The 21263-nt window shown below is 37.6% G+C and overlaps 4 protein-coding genes across 4 annotated transcripts in view; all 4 read right to left on the reverse strand.

Moving 5' to 3' along the window:
- The window catches only part of LOC132125334 (histone H2B), a 471182-nt gene that overhangs the window by 49881 nt on the left and 400038 nt on the right, over positions 1 to 21263 (reverse strand). The gene's annotated exons all lie outside the window — the stretch shown is intronic.
- LOC132125345 (histone H3-like) lies at positions 6004 to 19556 on the reverse strand. The gene is made up of 3 exons (XM_059536724.1): positions 19264 to 19556; positions 14213 to 14234; positions 6004 to 6559 (listed from the first exon to the last, which is right to left on the reverse strand). The coding sequence occupies exons 1-3, from the start codon at positions 19554 to 19556 to the stop codon at positions 6146 to 6148; spliced, it is 729 nt and encodes a 242-aa protein (XP_059392707.1). The 3' UTR covers positions 6004 to 6145.
- On the reverse strand, positions 13943 to 14545 carry LOC132125332 (histone H2A-like). Its single transcript, XM_059536710.1, has one exon. It carries the CDS (start codon positions 14533 to 14535, stop codon positions 14149 to 14151), a length of 387 nt encoding a protein of 128 aa, XP_059392693.1. The 5' UTR covers positions 14536 to 14545; the 3' UTR covers positions 13943 to 14148.
- On the reverse strand, positions 17885 to 18333 carry LOC132124737 (histone H2B). Its single transcript, XM_059535891.1, has one exon. The coding sequence runs from the start codon at positions 18303 to 18305 to the stop codon at positions 17931 to 17933; it is 375 nt and encodes a 124-aa protein (XP_059391874.1). The 5' UTR covers positions 18306 to 18333; the 3' UTR covers positions 17885 to 17930.

Raw genomic sequence — 21263 nt, forward strand, 5'->3', positions numbered from 1 at the left:
CCCATCAGACCCCAGACAGGCTCTGGTAGTACAGTTGTAGCAATGCATCAGAAATTGCAGTCGGAAGAATGTGTACATTTATGTACAGCAAAGGTAGGTCTACATACTGACCGTTGATGCTGTTTATTGTCAAGTTTGTAAAATGTAGGTAAAGTAGGAAGTAATGTTCGGAATCCCTGATCAATGTGATTGGTTAGGCTGAACCAATCATTTCAAAGTTAACCTAAAGTATACCCCCATCATGATGTTACCGTTGGAAATGTTTCCCCAATCATGAGTCCCCAGACTATATTTACAAAGTAAATGAGTCTGGTTTTAACCAGGCTATGTATGAGGTGCTTATCCATAATCAGCGTATTACCAACATGGATTACACTGATAAAGGACTAATTAATATTATTGGTAAGTAGGAAATAAAGCAAGGGTTCCTACATCAGGGTATATGCAGGAATCTTGAAGTTAATTTTAATACCTTTTCAAGACTTTTTCAAGACCTGCTCAGTATTTTTAATACCTTTTAGACATTGCATGCCATATCATTACACACATACACACACACACCACCACATACACCATCTGTCTGGTCATCCATCCCCTCCGTAAGTGAAGCAACACCACCTTTTTCCAAGGCAGCCACTGCTCTCAGCTTTGGAATGATGGTTGCTTCCCATTTTCTGATGAACTGGTCTGTCTTTCCATCTGTTATTTTGCCAAACTCGATATCGATCTTAAAAAAAAGAGAAAAAAAAGAGACTTCTTCAGAATATATTCTAAGTCAACAGTGTTACTAAGAGTATCAGATCTTTTACAATGAGAAACCTACCAAACTTGGCATATCCAAGAAGCGTGGGTATTCGTTGAAGATTTCAGTCAATGTAGGAGATGCCTTTGCTATCCACGATCTGCGCCTGGTGTATGTATTCTCCATTGCGGATTTGATTGAAGGAATGTTCTCTGCAGAGGGCCTGAGTCGTTTCGTCAGGGTGATCCACTCACCGGTCCCACTGCTCTCCCCCTGGTCCTGCTCCGATCTTGCTGCTGTGTCTAGGGCTGCAACAATTAATCAATTGTTGTTGACCTTAACAGTAAATTAATTGCCAACTTTGTTGATAATCGATTAATTGGTTTGTGTATTTTTTTGTTAGTAAAATACATAAAACTTCTTATTGTAGCTTATAAACTTGAATATTTTCAGATTTACTCCTCTATTTACTCCACAATGAACTAAATATTTGGTGTGTGGACAAAAGGCATTTGAGGACAAAATCTGGGGCATTGGCAAACAATGATATACATTTTTTCACCATTTTATTGATCAAACTAGTTAATTAATCGAGAAAATAATGGGGAGATTAATCGACTATGAAAATAATCGTTAGTTGCATGTAACGCCGCTGACCTGCTTCAAGCTTTCGCCGAATGTTACGCAGCCTCATCTCCAAGAAGCCAGAATGAGACGATGGATCATAAAAATGCTCCTGAAGACATGAGAACAAAATTGAGCACCTACATAAACAGTCTAATGACATAACTGTAAATATAACAAAGTACATTTTTTTATCAAGACACATTATATGCTACTTGACAACTGTCAAGGGATGACAAAAGACACCTGCAAAACATTTACTTCCAGAGTTTTAAACACAAATTTGGCTGTTGTTTTGGCCTTTTACTTACAAATCCATCTCCATTGCCGTCAATATGAACCCTCAAGGATGGGAAAGTTGTGATTATACCCTTTGCAAGGGCAAGCTTTTCAGCACTTGGTGGGTAACTGTAGGGGGACAGAGAAGAGAAAAATCCACAGATACTTAATTCCAATCAGGCCAGAAATGTTGCCATTTTAGCTTCAGTGTCGAGTTTATATAGGCTAGTTTACACAGTGCTGAGTTTATATACTTACAATCCATGCTTCTCCACCAACTGACTTATGCATACTTTGACAAGATGTCTCCTGGACTCAATTGTAAGTGTTCCTGTTCTTTTGTGTTCCTCAAGTATCTCTGGTTTTTTGCTCTGAAGTAAAGACTGCAGGCCTCCCGGTTCATCTGGCACTGGAACATGCTATATTTATGAAAGCAGAGGGAAATGGAGGTGACTTTTACCATAAAAATACTATTATGTTCAGTAGAGCCCAGATATTTATGTTTTGTGCCCCTTTAATTCAATTGAATGTAAAGCAACTAATAATATGTTGAAAGACAAACATGTTGACAGAGGGCAAACATGGTATGTTACTTATTGCATTGGAGTTGCATTAATTTAAGGTTAACATTACTTGGTACATGGAACAATACAGTGACATGAAATTCAAATCCTACTGCCCAGTCCTAACAGAGCCCTAAACAACACACAACAATGCAAATTTACAGTTTCAAAACAAAATACCTGTATTTGACAGGCCTCTCCAGCATTTGTTTGGTGGTGTGGTGCTTCTGCGCTTGTTATGAATATTTGAAATCTGTTAAAGTTCTGGATTTCTACGTTTCTGTAAACATCAACAAACTCTTTGAAATCACTATTGTGTTTTTGAACTCTGTGAAAAGCAAAACCTGGTTGCTCTGACATGGCTGTATTAATGAGATGTTCAGCACTGTTAACAGTGTAAATTTTTCTTGAGCACTCTTTTTCATGTTTAAACAGAGTAGCCAGTACTTTGACAGTTTCAGATTCAAGAGCAAGGTCCTGGGGAAAAAGAGAAAAGGTGGGATATGATATTTACTCTTTATGTATAGTGTGCTGTGTGTGAATAAATATCAATACACTTATGTCTCGCTGAAATGCTGCAGAGACGCTGTGCGGGAAGCACGTGACATAAAACAAGGCCAACTATTGGCTATTCGCTACTTCTCCTGTTGTACTGGCTGAGTAAACCCTCCGGTGGCTCATTACTGCCACACTTTGGTCACCGCAGATTTAAAATATGCACTAAATGAGCCGCTTACGGCAAATAAAAGTTATTTAGCAATTAATCGATGACTAAATTAGTTGACAACTATTTTAATAATCGATTTTAATCGGTTAACGTTAGTTGTTTCAGCTCTAGTTGTGAAAAGTTCAGAAACTCGCTGTGCTCGCGCGCCACCCGGCGAAAAAGAGAGAAAGAAAAAGCATGAGAAAAAGACGTTGTCCGTCGCTGTCTGGAGGATAATGTTAACTAGCCAGTTCACCACGTTACCAACAGTGAAATTGACTCCCGCGCTCTGCGGGAATACCGAAAATGTGTCACCCTCTAGTCCAGAAGCAGCCATTGCTTGTTCCCTCTCGTGAATGCATTAGTAGCTAACGTTAATGTAAAATGGCGGCGACGCTGACGCAGCAACGATTGAAATATCTGCTAACATTTAACGGCATCGCGGGTCAGAATAATGTGCTCACAGCAACATGGAGTCAGTGTTAAGCGCTGCGCTGCACAAATGTGCATTTTAAAGTTCACGGCACAAAGGGAAGAAATGTGGAGCGCACAAATCCTAGTGTAACGTTATATCTGTCCAACAGTTTATTGATCATTTGTTTCTTCACAGTTTTAAATTCCAGTTATTGTGCGTTTGATGCCGATTCATAGTCCACGTGATGTGTGTGATCTAACGTTAACAGGCACGCGGTAGCGAGTCATTTAAAAACAGCAACAAGCACAATATACACAAAATAAAGTCATTTATGCAAATCCAAAGCCTTTTATCTACAGATCAAGCATTATAATGTGAATATCATATTGGAGAAAGTTTTACCGTGCATCCTGCTGTAACCGGACGAGGCGCGCGCGCTGTTTGAATTCTGAATTGAGAATGATTGACAGTCGCAGAGGAGGGAAAACGAGTTTCCGTAAACTTTAATTTAATGATGTAAATAGACTTTTGTACCTCACACTAAGCTATGGAATGGCTTCAGATGACTTTGTGAAATAATAATCAGACCCAGGTCACCCAAACTGACTTAAAAAAAGCGGGAGGCGCTGAAAAGCGCGCTGTTTGCATCCCAACATGCAATATCATTCTAGCAATATGTTAAATAAATAACCTACGGAGAGCCATTTATTGCCAAATAACGTTCAATATTGAAATATGGTTTTGTTCCTCACTATTTCTTTTTCAAAACTCGATGTAACTTAGGCCAACAGTTAACATAGACTCATTACAAACTTAGCTTATACATATCGGAAGATTTTTTATTATTATTAACAGCTCGTCGAGAAATGTAAACGCCACAAAATAATACAAAAATACTTACATCGGTCTCCATGTCTAACTGCATCGTTATTCCCACGCATAGTGACTAAGTAAAAAGGGCGGACGGAAACAGCGTTTCAAAAAGACAGTGGCGTATGATGTGATTGGGCGACACAGAAACAGCCGTTAATCTCGTAAATTCGATATAAAATTGGTAATAATATATTTGTTTTTCGTCATGATTTTTATTAATTGTACAGCGTTTCATATCTACCAGATAAAATATGTGTATTTATTTCCTTTGCCAACACAAATGTTTTCCCATCAGTAAATAACACATGTATGGTGTCAAATTATCCAGAGCGGGAGAAAAAAAAAAAAAGTACACATTGTGTGCTAAAATCTACACAACATGTGTCAAAATGCTATCTACACAGTCACATGTGTTGTTTTTTGACACATCTCTTTTTGCAGTGTGCTTCTGCCTGCACTTCTGGATCATGTTTAGATATGGCTTCTTTTTTGACCTATAGAGTTTTACCTGGCAACGGCGAATGGCATGATTAATCGCGAAATTGCGATTAATCGCATTGTCTGTGATTGATCACATTGTCAAATCTCAACTTATAACATTAATGCAATTAAATCTAAAACAAGCCATTTGTCACTGCCAGGACATTAACGTTTTTTATAGAAAATATTTTATAGTTTTAGAAAAACAAGTTATGCTCAGAGTCCAGAGCCTCAATCATAATATTATAACAGGCACCTTCCTATAAGAGACCTGCACAATCACGGCACCGATCGCACCAGAGTGCGGGACAACACTTGGGTGTGTAGAGACTCTGTGTGTGTGTGTGTGTGTGTGTGTGTGTGTGTGTGTGTGTGTGTGCGGGATGTGGGAGAATAATTAGGGTGTACTCACACTAGGCAGTCTTAGGGCTGGTTATTTAATACGTTCATTAGATTAATTAAATATGGAGAAAAATAATGCGTTAAAATTAACGCATTTGCTGCACTTGCCCCACCCCAGACCTCTGTGGATCATCTGCCATTTCATACAGTCGATGGATGACTAATATGGGGCAGGGCAGCAACTTACTGCGCGATGGAGCCTAGAAAATGTCCCTAAAATTTAAAATATGGGCCAAAACACCCGTTTAAGATTGTTTCTCATATTTACATCCGTAGGCGTAATTTGCGGGTGGGACATGTCCCCACCGTTTTTTGCCAGGGTCGATATGGCATTCCTAAAAGTAAAGCTGACATTTTTTTCTTTACATATATATATATAATGTATATGTGTGTTACTCCATCTACATGTAACTTATATTTTTATCTCAATTTCACTTATGTTTGTTTTCTTTAATTTTGTTGTAAGGAGCTAGAGTTGTTGAAAACAATGGCAAATAAAGTATACATTATGATTCTGATGTCATGATATATATATATAAAGAGTTCAGATGCAAAAGCCTCTAAGTGCCATCTGAAATTTTCATCTAAAATTAGGATTTTTATCAGGCTCCTATATTTATGTTCAGTTATTTCACTTTAATAGCCTGGAAAAGGACCTGAACATTGCCATTAAAGTAAAATGACTCAACCCAAGCCAACCAAATTTTAGATGGCACTTAGAGGCTTTTGCGTCTGAACTCTTCATATACATGTTCCTGCTCCTCTGATGTCTCTTCGCTGTAGTGTTATTCTGAGAGATCTCATCATGTGAGTCAGTTGCTTCCCTCGGGAAAGATCAAACGGGGCAATTCCTGTAAAATGACTATAGAAGATCATCTAGTAAATAAGACATGTTTTGATAAATTTGAGATTATTACGGTTGAAATTTTTAACTAGAAGATACAAAAAAAGTGTGCACCGAGCATGTTTTACAGAAATTCAGGTAATTGCTTTTTGTTAGACAAATTGAGGTGGCTCTTAAAAGAGCCTTGTAGGGTTTCGAGACTTGTGAAGTCAGGCGTTTAAGCGCGCTCTCCGCGGATGCGGCGGGCCAGCTGGATGTCTTTGGGCATGATGGTGACTCTCTTGGCGTGGATGGCGCACAGATTGGTGTCCTCGAACAGACCGACCAGATAAGCCTCGCTGGCCTCCTGCAGGGCCATGACGGCGGAGCTCTGGAAGCGCAGGTCCGTCTTGAAGTCCTGAGCGATCTCTCGCACCAGACGCTGGAAGGGCAGCTTGCGGATCAGCAGCTCGGTGGACTTCTGGTAGCGACGGATCTCTCGCAGAGCCACGGTGCCGGGCCTGTAGCGGTGAGGCTTCTTGACGCCGCCGGTGGCTGGAGCGCTCTTACGGGCGGCTTTGGTGGCGAGCTGCTTCCTCGGGGCTTTGCCTCCGGTGGATTTACGAGCCGTCTGCTTGGTTCTTGCCATTTCCTCGAGTTTCCTGTCTCGTTCTCTTCAACAGAATGTTTAGACACTTTTACAGGGGATTTTTAATCTCTCCTGCAGGATTGGGCGGTGCGTCATCGGCGGCATTTCATTGGCTATTGTGTTTACGTCACAGCGTGAGGCGGCCAATGACAGTGCGTTTCCTGTTTTCAAACAGACAGCGGCATCTGCGTTTCCCGCTCAAAAGTTCTCCAGTCAATGACCCTTTTTAGTTTCCTTTTACATATATGATCATCAAAAGGCCGATGTTAGTCAGATGTAATTTACGCTACACGTGACAGTGGGGTGGAGAATGTTACCATAAATGTTTTAAAATGTTCACTTATCTTCCTTATTGCAGTGACACATGTTTTTTTTTCATTTGAGGATCATTTTGTGTTGCTCCACTAACACTTGAATTGAGTACATAGTACAAAATAATAAAAAATCTAAAAACACATCTCTTCCGTCTTTATTTTACCTTCTATTCTAACTCTATTCTTAAAAAAATATATACAAAATCTAACTAGCTTTCTAATCTTTTTGTATTGTTTTCTTTTCATTTATTAAGCAATTAACAAAAACAAAAAAGACCTTGAACACTAGCTTGCTCTATTCTTTTTTCATTCTATCCGTTTTATTTGTTGCTATTGCAAACATATATGTGCTGCATTAATCTAACTGAAACTTGTTATAGCACTTGTGCATTATTGCGCTTTTGTTGATTTTGATTGCTTCCATTGTCTTAATTTGTAAGTCGCTTTAGCATGAGATCCACGCAGGCCAGATGTGGGCCGGTGTCCTGATATTTTATCCTACCAGTCAGATTTTCCTACAAGGGCTTACAGCGCATGCGCACATCGATATTGCGTCATTTTTGTCACGCTGAACAACACGCCCATAATTTTTTACTACTCGCGCGTGGATTTCTTCATGTAAGGTAAGTTTTTGACTATTTCTGTTAGTATTGATTATACCAAGACAGCTAGTAGTAATGAGAATGATTGTCACATTACGTAACCAGCTAGCACCAGGGATCATCTTTGTTATCATTTTTCATTGAAAAGTTAGGCTATATGTAAGGTTATATGATAATCTGATTAGTAAACCATTTCAAAAATTTTTGATGTAAAAAATAACTTCTCCATTATAGTTACACTGCAAAATCAAACAAACTGTTGACCTAACATAAATAAATAAATAGACAACCTATTGAACTCAATCAAATTAAATTCACTAGCAAACGAAATATATACACATATAATCTGGATAAAAGTCAATCTACTTAATTTTTTATAAAGGTGTTAAACAACCAAAGACACATAGAATTTTGCACTGCTTAACATCTATAATAATCCTTTTTTTCTTATAAAGATAAAAATAAAGTAAATTGTTCAAAGCCTTCTACATAGTACTTGTATCTTGTAAATGAAGACAAGCATTTAAGCTTAAAAGCACAAGCATTTTGCAATGAGATGTACATAAGCACACGATTCTCAACCATGGTGAGGATCAATAAATTTTAAATCAGTAAAAATATGAACTCCGATCCACATGACAGCTAACTGACAGTGACAACAGCAGCAGCATAAATTAAGATAGTAAAATTTAAAACAATTCTAATATTTTAATAATGAACACAAAATGTTTTCAAGCAGCAGTGAATGCTGGGAACTTGTGCAATATTGTTCCATGTAGCCTACAATTGTTTATTCAGATGACTAAATTTAAAAAGCCTATGCAGCTTATGCTAGTGACATTTTTGCATTTTTTTTTTTTTTTCATATCACACAAAACATTAAACTGACTTCCACTAAACATTCTTTTTTCAGGCTACTCTTTTCTCTGTTTGTGCTTTTTTTTATTTTATATACAGGTATGGAAGATAAGTGAATCACTGTGTAATCTCCTGTCAGTGGGATCGTACCCATCAGGTTATGATAGATCCAAAAGGCAGAACCTTCGTAGATTTGCACTCAAATTCAACCTAAAGGGTTGTTAGAAACCCGATTCCAAAAAAGTTGGGACACTTTTACAAATTGTTAATAAAAACAGAATGCAATGATGTGGAAGTTTCAAATTTCAATCATTTATTCAGAATACAACATAGATGACATATCAAAAGTTTGAACTGAGAAAATGTATTATTTTAAGGGGGAAAAAAATGATTTTAAATTTCATGGCATCAACACATCTCAAAAAAGTTGGGACAAGGCCATGTTTACCACTGTGTAGGGTCAGGGTATATTCTGGCAAACCGTTTACCAATCACGTTTCTCAATCGGTAAAGCAATCTGTGGTACACGCCTCTACCAACACACGATGGGTAACTCGCGAAGCACAATGTTCCTCCGTGTTTTCTCAGCACTATATCATAGAAAATATGAGGTTTGAGAAGTAAAAGGCGGGGCAACATTTAAAATATTTCAAAGTTAAAGTTCATGCAAACAGATTTTAATAGACAAATTTCAATCAAATATTTATAGTTTATGCCTATAACAAAACCCAGTGTTAAAGCAGAGCCAAAACAATTATATCTGAACATTATAATACTGTAGACTATCCAATATGCGTCACTTCCGCGTATCCATCGCGGGCATAAAGAACACGATTGTTTTAGGGATCACATGCATAGTATGTCCAATAACAATATAACACGATATAATATATATATACAGTATATACACAACACACATACATAAATACATACACAAAGAAACAAATAGAGAGAGTTAAAAAAAATACAGAAAGCTAGTGTTGGAGGAAAAACAAGCAGTTAGAATAAACAAAAAATATATATATATAATTAGAATAGACAGTGCTAGAGTTCGAGGATCAAAGATGAAAGAGATGTGTTTTTAGATGTTTCTTGAAGATGCATGTATTGCATTTAATATATATTTAGCTTTGCAATATAACAATTTTAAAGGTAACAATGTAATTAAAAAGGCAATGGTTGACATACTGTAATAATGTTTGTAATAGTATTTTAACTGACAATTATTGTATCAGCTAAATATATTACACACTTTCATTATAGTGAATTTATAGAATAGAACACCTTTATTGCACAGATGTACTTTGAAATTTACGATCTATAGCAATACACACTTACATAAAGTAGTGCACATGTAAACACATATGCACAGAACTACGAAGTTACATATTTACATTATTTTAACAGTTACATTGCAATCTGTACAAAAAAAAATAATAATAATTTATTCCTTGTGTTATGTCTAATCCTAGCATCAGCTAATCTACTGCTGTGTGCCGTTCTTCAGTTATCAATTGCTTATGTAGTATCAGTGTTAAAGTAATTTAGTAGGCCTACTGTAAATCCATGGCTTTATCAGATCTCGTCTGAATTGGAAGCAAGTGAGCAGAATTCTGCTGCCTATTTTTTTAGGTTGGAAAGGCAGCAAGTGAAAAATTATATTCAGCAACTATGTATTGATAGTCTAAAGATAATTGCAGATTCTTGTGCTTTAATGATTTATATTCTTCCAAATTCTGCCAGCAGAATTTTTTTTATTCTTAATTGTCACATAAAATAAATGAATAGCCTAAAGAAGACTGTTGTTTTGGGGAAGAATCAGCATAGAATCAGGGTCTCACCCCAATCGTTTTTGTAATTTAATTTGGAAATCTGAAAAATAAAATTAATTTACTTCAAACCTGCACTTACCAGAAATGATTCTATCAGTGTCAGAAATGTTCTTTCCCATTAGGGGCAAACCATTTTTATTAACCATTTAAACAGAATGTCGAATTAGGCCTAAATATAAAGCCTGATTCCAAAAAAGTTGGGACATTGTGAATAAAAACAGAATGCAATGATGTGGAAGTTTGAAATGTCTAAATTTTTTTCAGAATACAACATAGATGACATATCAATGTTTAAACTGAGAAAAGGTATAATTTTAAGGGAAAAATAAGTTGATTTTAAATTTCATAGCATCAACACATCTCAAAAAAGTTGGGACAAGGCCATGTTTACCAGTGTGTGGCATCCCCTCTTCTTTTTATAACAGTCTACAAATGTCTGGGGACTGAGGAGACAAGTTGCTCAAGTTTAGGAATAGTAATGTTGTCCCATTCTTGTCTAATGCAGGCTTTTAGTCGCTCAATTAGGTCTTCCTCTTTATGACGCGACAAAAAAGATCTGGACTGCAGGCAGGCCATTTCAGTACCTGGATCCTTCTTCTACGCAGCCATGATGTTGTAATTGATGCAGTATGTGGTCTGGCATTGTCATGTTGGAAAATGCAAGGTCTTTCACTGAAAGAGACGACATCTGGATGGGAGCATATGTTGTTCTAGAACTTGGATATATCTTTCACCATTGATGGTGCCTTTCCAGATGTGTAAGCTGCCCATGCCACATGCACTCATACAACCCCATACCATCAGAGATGCAGGCTTCTGAACTGAGCGCTGATAACAACTTGGGTTGTCCTTGTCCTCTTTAGTCCGGATGACATGGCGTCCCAGTTTTCCAAAAAGAACTTCACATTTTGATTTGTCTGAACATAGAACAGTTTTCCACTTTGCCACAGTCCATTTTAAATGAGCCTTATCCCAGAGAAAACACCTGCGCTTCTGGATCATGTTTAGATATGGCTTCTTTTTTGACCTGTAGAGTTTTAGCCGTCAACGGCGAATGGCACGGTGGATTGTGTTCACGACAATGTTTTCTGGAAGTATTCCTGAGCTCATGTTGTGATTTCCATTACAGTATCATTCCTGTATGTGATGCAGTGCCGTTTAAGGGCCAGAAGATCACAGGCATCCAGTATGGTTTTGTAATGTGTAGCTCTCATGAAATCCAAAATGAGCCAATATTTGGCATGATATTTCAAAATGTCTCACTTTCAAATGTTTAATATATTATCTATATTCTATTGTGAATAAAATATAAGTTTATGAGATTTGTAAATGATTCCATTCCTTTTTTACTCACAATTTGTACAGCGTCCAAACTTTTTTGGAATCGGGTTTGTATGTATGTCATCCTTTATGTTAAATTCTTAAATGATAATGTTAAATTAGAATAGATGTAATATGACAATAGGCTGTTACCAATTAAATCAGTATTAATTAAGCCTTCAGAGATAGAAGCTGTGTCTGAAGCTGCTTTAGATGTATTAGGCCTGTTTACAGTTTAATGCTGATCAGACATGCCTTTACATAGCAATTACAACTGTATAATGAAATTAGATTGTTTAATACAACATTTTTAACACAGAAATATGTAATGACAAAATGAAATGATAGGTCTACTTTATGATACTTATGAAAGTAATATCTCCACTAGATGTCGGTAAGTCACTGTGTTAATAAAGAAGCCTTTTATTCAATCTATTCTTCAGAGATTCAGATTCATTCAGGAATAAATTCAAGTGTCTGTGTTTAATAATTTGACACTGAATTGTCTATATTAATGGGTCTTTCAAAGACTGATTCATATCAGGATTCAGGAATGATACATCACTCTATAGTCTATGCTTACTGTGACTTTGTATTGATGACGTCAAGAAAATACCCCCCACCCATTCACATCTGAAAACTACTACTTACCTGTGTCACACAATGTAACTGTAAAAATAATGTAAATATGTAACTTCACATAATTCTGTACATATTTGTTAACATGTTTGCATTTAAATAAAGAAAACACTTGACCCTCTACCTGCTCTCTGTTTTTCATAAAGAAAACATTTTCTTTCTATATTCTAAATATTTATATTCTAACTACTTATTTTCTTTGTATGTATGTATGTGTGTGTGTGTGTGTTTATACAGTAGTCAACGTTTGAAGTGGATCAAATCCTTTAATCAAAGCTGTTCTAAAACCTAAATCCAAAATATGATATTGTTATTTATTTATATAATTTATTTATTGAAAGAAAATTGAGAAACGCCGATTGAGAAACGTGATTGGTAAATGGTTTGCCAGAATATACCCTGACCGTGTAGCATCCCCTCTTCTATTTATAACAGTCTGCAAAAGTCTGGGGACTGAGGAGACAAGTTGCTTAAGTTTAGGAATAGGAATGTTGTCCCATTCTTGTCTAATACAGGCTTAAAGCTGCTCAACTGTCTTAGGTCTTCTTTGTCGCATCTTCCTCTTTATGATGAACCAAATGTTTTCTATGAGTGAAAGATCTGGACTGCAGGCAGGCCATTTCAGTACCCAGATCCTTCTTCTACACAGCCATGATGTTGTAATTGATGCAGTATGTGGTCTGGCATTGTCATGTTGGAAAATGCAAGGTCTTCCCTGAAAGAGAGGACTTCTGGATGGGAGCATATGTTGTTCTACAATGGAACATTATTTCACCCACATTTTGACATTTTATTTTCCCAACATATTTACATTTTTTAAAGTTGAAACTTTACTTTAATTTAATGTGCTTTCTATGTATATTAGACTACTTTTGTAAACTTTTGTCTTTGACCTAGTAACATTTTGATTATATATATATATATATATATAAACACACACACACATATATAAATACATACACAGACACACTAAACTTACTTTGAATTTTATAGGTTTCTGTGGTTTGGGAGCTTGTTGGAATTGATTTAACTGGTTCATTACCCAAACCTGCAGAAGGCTTTCAATTGATCCTAACAGCTACAGACTACTTCTCAGAGTGGGTTGAGGCCTTTCCTTTAAAAGCAAAGACAGTAGCTGAAGTTGTAAGACATTTCTGTTCCCTTATTTATAGACATGGCTGTCCCCAGAGAATTCTCTCAGATCAGGGAAGAGAATTTGTAAATGAAGGAAGTCCACTGAAAAAAATGTGTAATAATTTGGGTTAGGTTTATTTTAATAAGGATTGTTTCGCTGTAAAATCATCCTAAACGTTCATTTTATAGTGGTAGGACAATCTGATGAGGTATTTTGCGCTGGAAAATCATCCTGTTTATTTTAATAAGGTATTTTGCACTGTAAAACCATCCTACAAGTTTATTGTACAGTGGTAGGGCAATCTGATGAGGTATTTTGCACTGTAAAACCATCCTACAAGTTTATTGTACAGTGGTAGGGCAATCTGATGAGGTATTTTGCACTGTAAAACCATCCTACAAGTTTATTGTACAGTGGTAGGGCAATCTGATGAGGTATTTTGCACTGTAAAATCATCCTACATGTTTATTTTATAGTTGTAGGACAATCTGATGATGTTCTTGGCACTGAAAATAGCCTATACCATTGCCTAATAAGAATCTTCGATAAAGTTACTTTACGTATAGTCACAGGAGCGAAGCAGTAGGATTTTTCGATGAGGTAGGATATATCGATAGATATGGCTAAAATTTTGCGCTACGGTAGGAAAATCTGACGAGATAGGACAAATGGACAGAACACCGGTTCTGGGACGAAACTGCTTGCTGTCTGGGTCTGTTACAGGACTAAATATAAATCGTACCAATTCGCTCTATTAGCACAGCACTCGTGTGTTCTTTAGATAAACATGTAAACGAAATAAAGAGGTACAAATGTATCATGTCAAACTGCTCTTAAAGAGGAAGTGTGTGGCTCTGAAAAGAGCCTTTGTGAGTGGTGTGTCCTCTCGTGTTCACTTGGTTTTGGCGGGTTTCTCGGTCTTCTTGGGCAGCAGCACGGCCTGGATGTTGGGCAGCACGCCGCCCTGAGCGATGGTGACTCCGCCCAGGAGTTTGTTGAGCTCCTCGTCGTTGCGCACCGCCAGTTGCAGGTGACGGGGGATGATACGGGTCTTCTTGTTGTCCCGAGCTGCGTTTCCAGCCAGCTCCAGGATCTCAGCCGTCAGATACTCGAGCACAGCGGCCAGATACACCGGAGCACCGGCACCGACGCGCTCGCCGTAGTTTCCTTTGCGGAGAAGCCTATGAACACGACCGACGGGGAACTGAAGTCCTGCTCTGGAGGAACGAGTCTTAGCCTTAGCTCTGGCCTTACCTCCAGTTTTACCTCTGCCACTCATTATTCAGATACTGTTGTAGAGTATATACTGCAAATCAACGCAGAAATGCTAGAGTCGTGGTTTGCAGATCGGTTTATAAGAAACTGTGCTCGTCGTCTATTGGTCAGAATCTGTCACAGCTGTAAACCAATCACCGCAAGCCCCTCAAAACTCTAAGCCCCGCCCCTCTCTACCACGCTTTCCTTTTAATGTTGAAAAAAAAGATACACACGCAGAAAACGAATATACATTTATTTGCAAATAAAACACGCGATTAAGTACAAAAGATGATAAAATAACGGCAAGATAACAAAGGTATAAAATCACACAAATTTTGATAAAAAACGGTTGCTCTTGATGTTCCTTTCAAATCAAGTCTGTATTGAATAGCACTCCTTTCAATAATGTTTAATCGGAAATTTTATTCAGCAATCTGTTGTAATCACGACGCAATCGATCGAAACTTTTAATATGACGTACATTTATTTTAGACTCCATTGTGCTTAATACTAAAGTAACATTTTATATGCTCAATTGCCCAAAAAGCATTAAAATCAAAGCCATCAGAATCATAGAATTACACAGAACAGATCAAGCCCATTGGTCACATACAGATAAGAGCTCAAACCCCAAATACTGAAGTCTTTTACATAACTATCTCAAAGACTTTTACTACCGTGATATAGGACTGCTGTGTATAACAACGGGTTTTATCGAGTAACCCCAGAGTGCAGTCTGGACGATGGGGTGTCGCCCCGCCCATATTTGTTTCCCCCGCCTTTGACATTTTGATCCGAGCCAGCAGGGGGCAGTTTGCGTTGAAATAAACAGAACGGTGGCAACTGCGGCAGCAGAGTAATAACGCTATTCCACGTGCATGAGGTGAGTAAAAGTGGTTGTGTAAATATCTTATAATATTAAATGCGATGTTCGATCACTTATTTATCCATGGTACGTTCAATTTGATTAATTATTGTTAATAATTGTTATAAATTGCTCATTTTATTGTTCTTTGTGGATTGTAACAGTACACTCTGTACATGGCTTTAGTTCTTAGGTTTGATTTTACAGAGCTAACGTTATGCCATAACATTTGTCAAGTTATTTGAATAGACAAGCATGATTATTGTGTGTATATTATTATTATTATTTTTCAGGATGACATGATCAGGGGGTGGTGGTGTTCTGTTCTCCTGGACAGCTTCACTCCGCAAATGTATGTAGCTGTTTGAATGTTGTTACATGAAACATTACTCTGTACTATATCTAGCAAGATACCTACCTCTTGACATTTGTTCTTTAAGAGCTCAACCACTGAGGGGAGGAACTTCACCATTCAAAAGACAGTGTCTTCAGGCAGTCCATCAAAGCAGGTTATTTGTGCACATACATTCATTAAGAACTAATCATTACATGTGTGTACATGCAGAGGTATTTTAGTTATTACAGCTACATGGTTGTTCAGATATGAAATTGGGATTATGTACAAGTACTATATTGGTCAACACCGTGGATTATTTCATATATAGCTATCAGTTAACATCAGCATCAAAGACATTTAAAAACATTTCATCTTAATTCATTTTCAGACAGCAGCGAGTGTTTTAATGAACTTCTGTTTGCGATCTAATGTGGATTTTGTTCACCATATAAGACAGAAAAATTTATATTCAATGTAAAAGATCTTCATGTGGATCATGCATACAAATATATACAAATATCTCACTGGATTATTACAATTAATGGCAAAATGAATGTGTGGAAATGTAAACTAATATATCCTACTGACACACTACAGCATGGTTTAGGGATGTGGTCACTCAAGAAGTTTTCCGGTAAGCGGCACACTTTGCCTGGCTAGACAGTAAGATTTCCCCCCGTTTAATGCTCATTCTTCAATTGAACTTTGTAGTATGAGGCTGTTAAACTTTTTTTATTATTATTATTATCTTTCCTGTATTTTGTCTTTACACTATAAGTTGTGGCCAACTGGAAGAATTGTCCTCCTGTCTACCAGAACGAGTTAAGACGGATGTACAGCATCAGGGAATGCTTGCAGTGCAGAGCCCTTTTCAAGTCAAACCCACCAGGGTACAGGGAAGAGGCCGGCATGGTGATCTTCTGGGCTTTTGTTTACACAGGATTTTGTTCCAAGGACTGTTTTTTTTTTTTTTTTTGCGGCATGAAACACATTTGTGTGTTCATTGAAGGGAAATAGAGAATGAACTGAGATCAACTGGTTTTGATGTATTAATTAATGTCATTTAAAGTTAAACTTTGCAGTCTATAATGTTTTAATAAAAAAGCTATGGCAAACACGTGCATGACAACAGGTTTCAGTCATTTACATCAGTCTATCATTCTTTAAGGTTTCTCATATTTGATGGTAACATCATTTGCTATGCATTGCTCATAATGAATTCTTAATTTAGTTGTGACAATTCGGTGTAATATTTCAATTACCAATGATTTTATAAAGTGTTTAAAGGGGTGATTAAATGTATTATGTTTTTATATAGAAGCGGGTAACTAAATAAATTCAGGATTAATGAGGTTTTCAGTAGTGCAGTTCAGAAAACAAATAACAGAAAGTGACGAGTGTTTTGGGGCAAGTTCTTTTGAACCTGTATAGTTCCTTCCTTGCAAAAAGTAACCATGGATTTATTGTAGTAAAAATATTTGTTGGCATATTAATTACCATGTGCTGTAATTATAAAAACACCATAGTTTAACTATAGTTTTTGTAGCAGAACCATGGTAAATTTTCGTAGGGGCTAAGGAAATGTTCAGTATATTATTGGTGACGTTCAGAGACTGGTGACAATTTGTTACACACACACACACACACATATATGTATATATATATAATTTGAATATATAAATCAAGGTACTCCATGACTATCTACATAACCATACTTAGCATTATATTGCCGTGTCATTTTCAAAAACCAGCGAGTAATGCCGAGGGAGTAATTGTAAATTAGACCATTTATTTCTGTTCGTCGTAATCCAAAACTCTGTATTTATACGGGATGTTGTGGAAACGCAGCAATAAATGCAAAAACATTTATATTCGCTTTTTAATTTATATTAAAAGTGTATTCATCTGAGTGTCTACTTCCGCATTCCAATCCTGCTCACAGTGTCATAATTCTCTATGCCAATAAGCTGTAAAATCGTCACTCATCTGTACACCAATAAGCTCATCTTAATCATAAACCAATAACCGCTGAGGTGGGCGGGGCGACACATGTCACCCCGCCCCATCGTCCAGACTGCACTCTGGGCTACTACGTTTTATCCGCCAAATGTGCAAACTTAAGATCTAGCCAATAACCATTAAACTGCAAGCTCTTTAAGTGATGAGATGGGTGGCTCTTAAAAGAGCCTTTGTGTCTCGGAGTCGGTTCGGAGCTCTACTTGGAGCTGGTGTACTTGGTGACGGCCTTGGTGCCCTCAGACACGGCGTGTTTGGCCAGCTCTCCGGGCAGCAGCAGACGCACGGCGGTCTGGATCTCTCTCGAGGTGATGGTGGAGCGCTTGTTGTAGTGAGCGAGACGAGACGACTCACCGGCGATGCGCTCGAAGATGTCGTTGACGAAAGAGTTCATGATCCCCATCGCCTTCGAAGAGATCCCGGTGTCAGGATGAACCTGCTTCAGCACTTTGTACACGTAGATAGCGTAGCTCTCCTTCCTGGACTTTCTGCGCTTCTTTCCTCCTTTAGCGGCGGTCTTAGTGACGGCCTTCTTGGAGCCCTTCTTGGGAGCAGACTTCGCTGGTTCAGGCATGTTAGTTCACGATGAGTAGATCAAACACAATAAGTGTTTAAGCTCATGGACTGGGGATTTATTGAATGCTCATGCTAATTTAAGAGGGCTGGCTGCTGTTCCCTGATTGGGTCTTTCGCACAATGAATGACAGAAACATATTTCATTGGTTAGAAATCCTGGGGCTAGACAGACACATCAGCCAATCACAGGCTTCTAAATCTGAATGCTTCCGGTCTCCTCCCACACACGCTTCTGTGTCTCACTTTCCCGCTCAAAAGTGTGATAAACACACAACGATTAAGAAAGGAGATAAATCAAAATATGTTAATTGTTTTGCACAATAAATTAACACGGCTTTCATTTAATATTAACCTGTTTAAGCCCAAAAAAAATAGTCAAAAAATGTCATATATAATAGATCAGTGGTCTGAATGAGTTTCCCGCTCAAGATGTCTGTGATAAACACACACAGATTAAGAAAGAAGAAAAAAATAACTATTTTTGTTGTTTTGTACATTAAATTAGCACGGCTTTCCTTTAATATTAACTCGTTTAATCACAAATTTGTTCCCATATATTAACACATCCAAATTATAAGTAACCTCTTGAAATATTTTTTATGGTATGTTACAATTATGACCAGTGAGATAATGTGTTTACTGAATTAACACATTTCTGCAGTCATTAAAATGTTATATGTCTTACCCCAGCTGTTTTAAACTGTTCTATCACATCATAGGCTTATCATTATGAATGATAATCCTTATATGACAAAATCACATGGGTTAAAAGAAGTTGATACACCAATAAAATTAACTCAAATCGATAGATATTTAACAGTTGGTTCAGATTATGTATGTGTATAATCATTCGTTTACAAGATATTAGTGAAGTCTTTTTGATAACGTGGGTGGCTCTTAAAAGAGCCTTTGTGGTTTTCTGCTAACACGGGCGTGTTTATCCTCCGAAGCCGTACAGAGTGCGTCCCTGTCGCTTCAGCGCGTACACGACGTCCATGGCGGTGACGGTCTTTCTCTTGGCGTGCTCGGTGTAAGTCACGGCATCGCGGATCACGTTCTCCAGGAACACCTTCAGCACACCGCGGGTCTCCTCGTAGATCAGACCGGAGATACGCTTGACCCCGCCGCGGCGAGCGAGACGACGGATGGCGGGTTTGGTGATGCCCTGGATGTTATCCCGAAGAACTTTACGGTGACGCTTAGCGCCTCCTTTCCCGAGCCCTTTACCGCCTTTACCTCGTCCAGACATTACTGCAGATCCACGAGCTTCTGTGTTGTACAATAGAACGTGTGATAGCAGACAGTGCGCGAGAAGAGCTTTACAGTAGTCTACAGGACCTAGTTGAAGCACACAAAGGCGGAGCTATGTGAGTCATTCCACGAAACCGGTACGATTTGACTCCCTCTGACCATTTCACGTGTATTTTATCTATTGGGTCACCAAAATCTATTTTTAAAAGTTTTTTGTATCAAATGAAATGTCTCCTTTAATAAAGTTTGAAAACATGATATACATTTTATCTTTATATTAGAAATTATCTTGTTTTTGTTCAGTTGACACCACCTATTTTGTCATGTCCCTCGTGGCCTTCTATGAAAGTGTATTTGGAATATGAACAATAAAATAAAAGTCCATACATTTTGCCTTTCCCATAAATATCTATCTGTGTTTATTTGCTGTTAATGATTTTTTTCTAAGTAAGTTCATGATTATTCATTAAAATTGCATTATTTAGTACCGTCCCTCAGTAACCCCTCAACCCCGTTATGCACATCATTCTCACCCATAAAAATAATGAACTGATCCTTATGTGGCATCAATAACAGGAAGTGACATCATTGAAGTCTTCTGACCAACATTGTGAGCAGACACGGGCAAGTTACCACCATCTTTTATAATTATAACTTATTTGTATTGTGATATTGTTGTTGTCAAGCTTAACGACTCAACCCTGTTACATCAAATAAAGATAGAAAACTATTACTTGTAAAAATGATCTTTGTTATTTCAACAATATACACAATTTCTTAAAATCAGGCATGCCATGTGCTCCCCTGTCATTCACTACATGTAGAGCAGTGGCCATTTTGAGCAAAAAAATCACAATCCCGTCAAACTCAACCCCGTTACTTATTTGATCATAACGGGGTTGTGAGATTGTGATGGGGTTGTGTTTTTAACTCTTTGGTTCTGACGTTATCCAGTAATTTAAATTAATTAATATGTTACTGCCTAGATTTTCACACCTCGGTGTTAAGTAAATTGCTCTGAAATATGCACTTCATCTTATACAATACATTACTGCCACCTGCAGGCATCAATCAGTACTCATCACAATAGATACTCATTACATCTCTTTTCCTTTTTTTTTTTAACACATAAGATTCACAATTACTAATAATTCACATCAGCCCAACTGTAAAAAAAAAAAAAACAATCAGCTCATTTCATTTTTTTTCATAAGTCCATTCGAACAGGAGCTTTTCGAACTCGATTAGTTCTCCTTAAAAGAGGCATGTCAGTCTTTGGTACAGATAACTCGAGTTCACGAATTTGTTCTGCAGAACTACACATACCTGGAGATAGCATTTCATGACGTTGCAGATCAACAGGGGGCATTTCACAAGACTGCAGTTCTGAAGACAGGGTTGGCTCATCAACAAGAGGACATTTTTCTGCAGTCTTAAGCAAGCTCTGTCGATTTCTCCGCAATTTCTGGCCATCTTCTGTTTGAACCAGATATGATCTTGGGTTTACCTCTTTTAGGACTGTAGCTTTCCTTTTCCATCCATTAGACTCCGCAATTCTAACTGGATCTCGTTCAGAAAGAGGTTTCAAATGTCGAGCTCCCTTGTCATAATATTCTTTCTGCTTCTCTTTAAGATGTTGCATCTCTTTCAATGATAGGCTGTTGTTTGCGGTTTTCAGGGATACTTTTGGCAGTGTATCACGCAG

The sequence above is a fragment of the Carassius carassius genome, chromosome 43 (assembly GCF_963082965.1).
Source record: "Carassius carassius chromosome 43, fCarCar2.1, whole genome shotgun sequence".
NCBI lineage: Eukaryota > Metazoa > Chordata > Actinopteri > Cypriniformes > Cyprinidae > Carassius > Carassius carassius.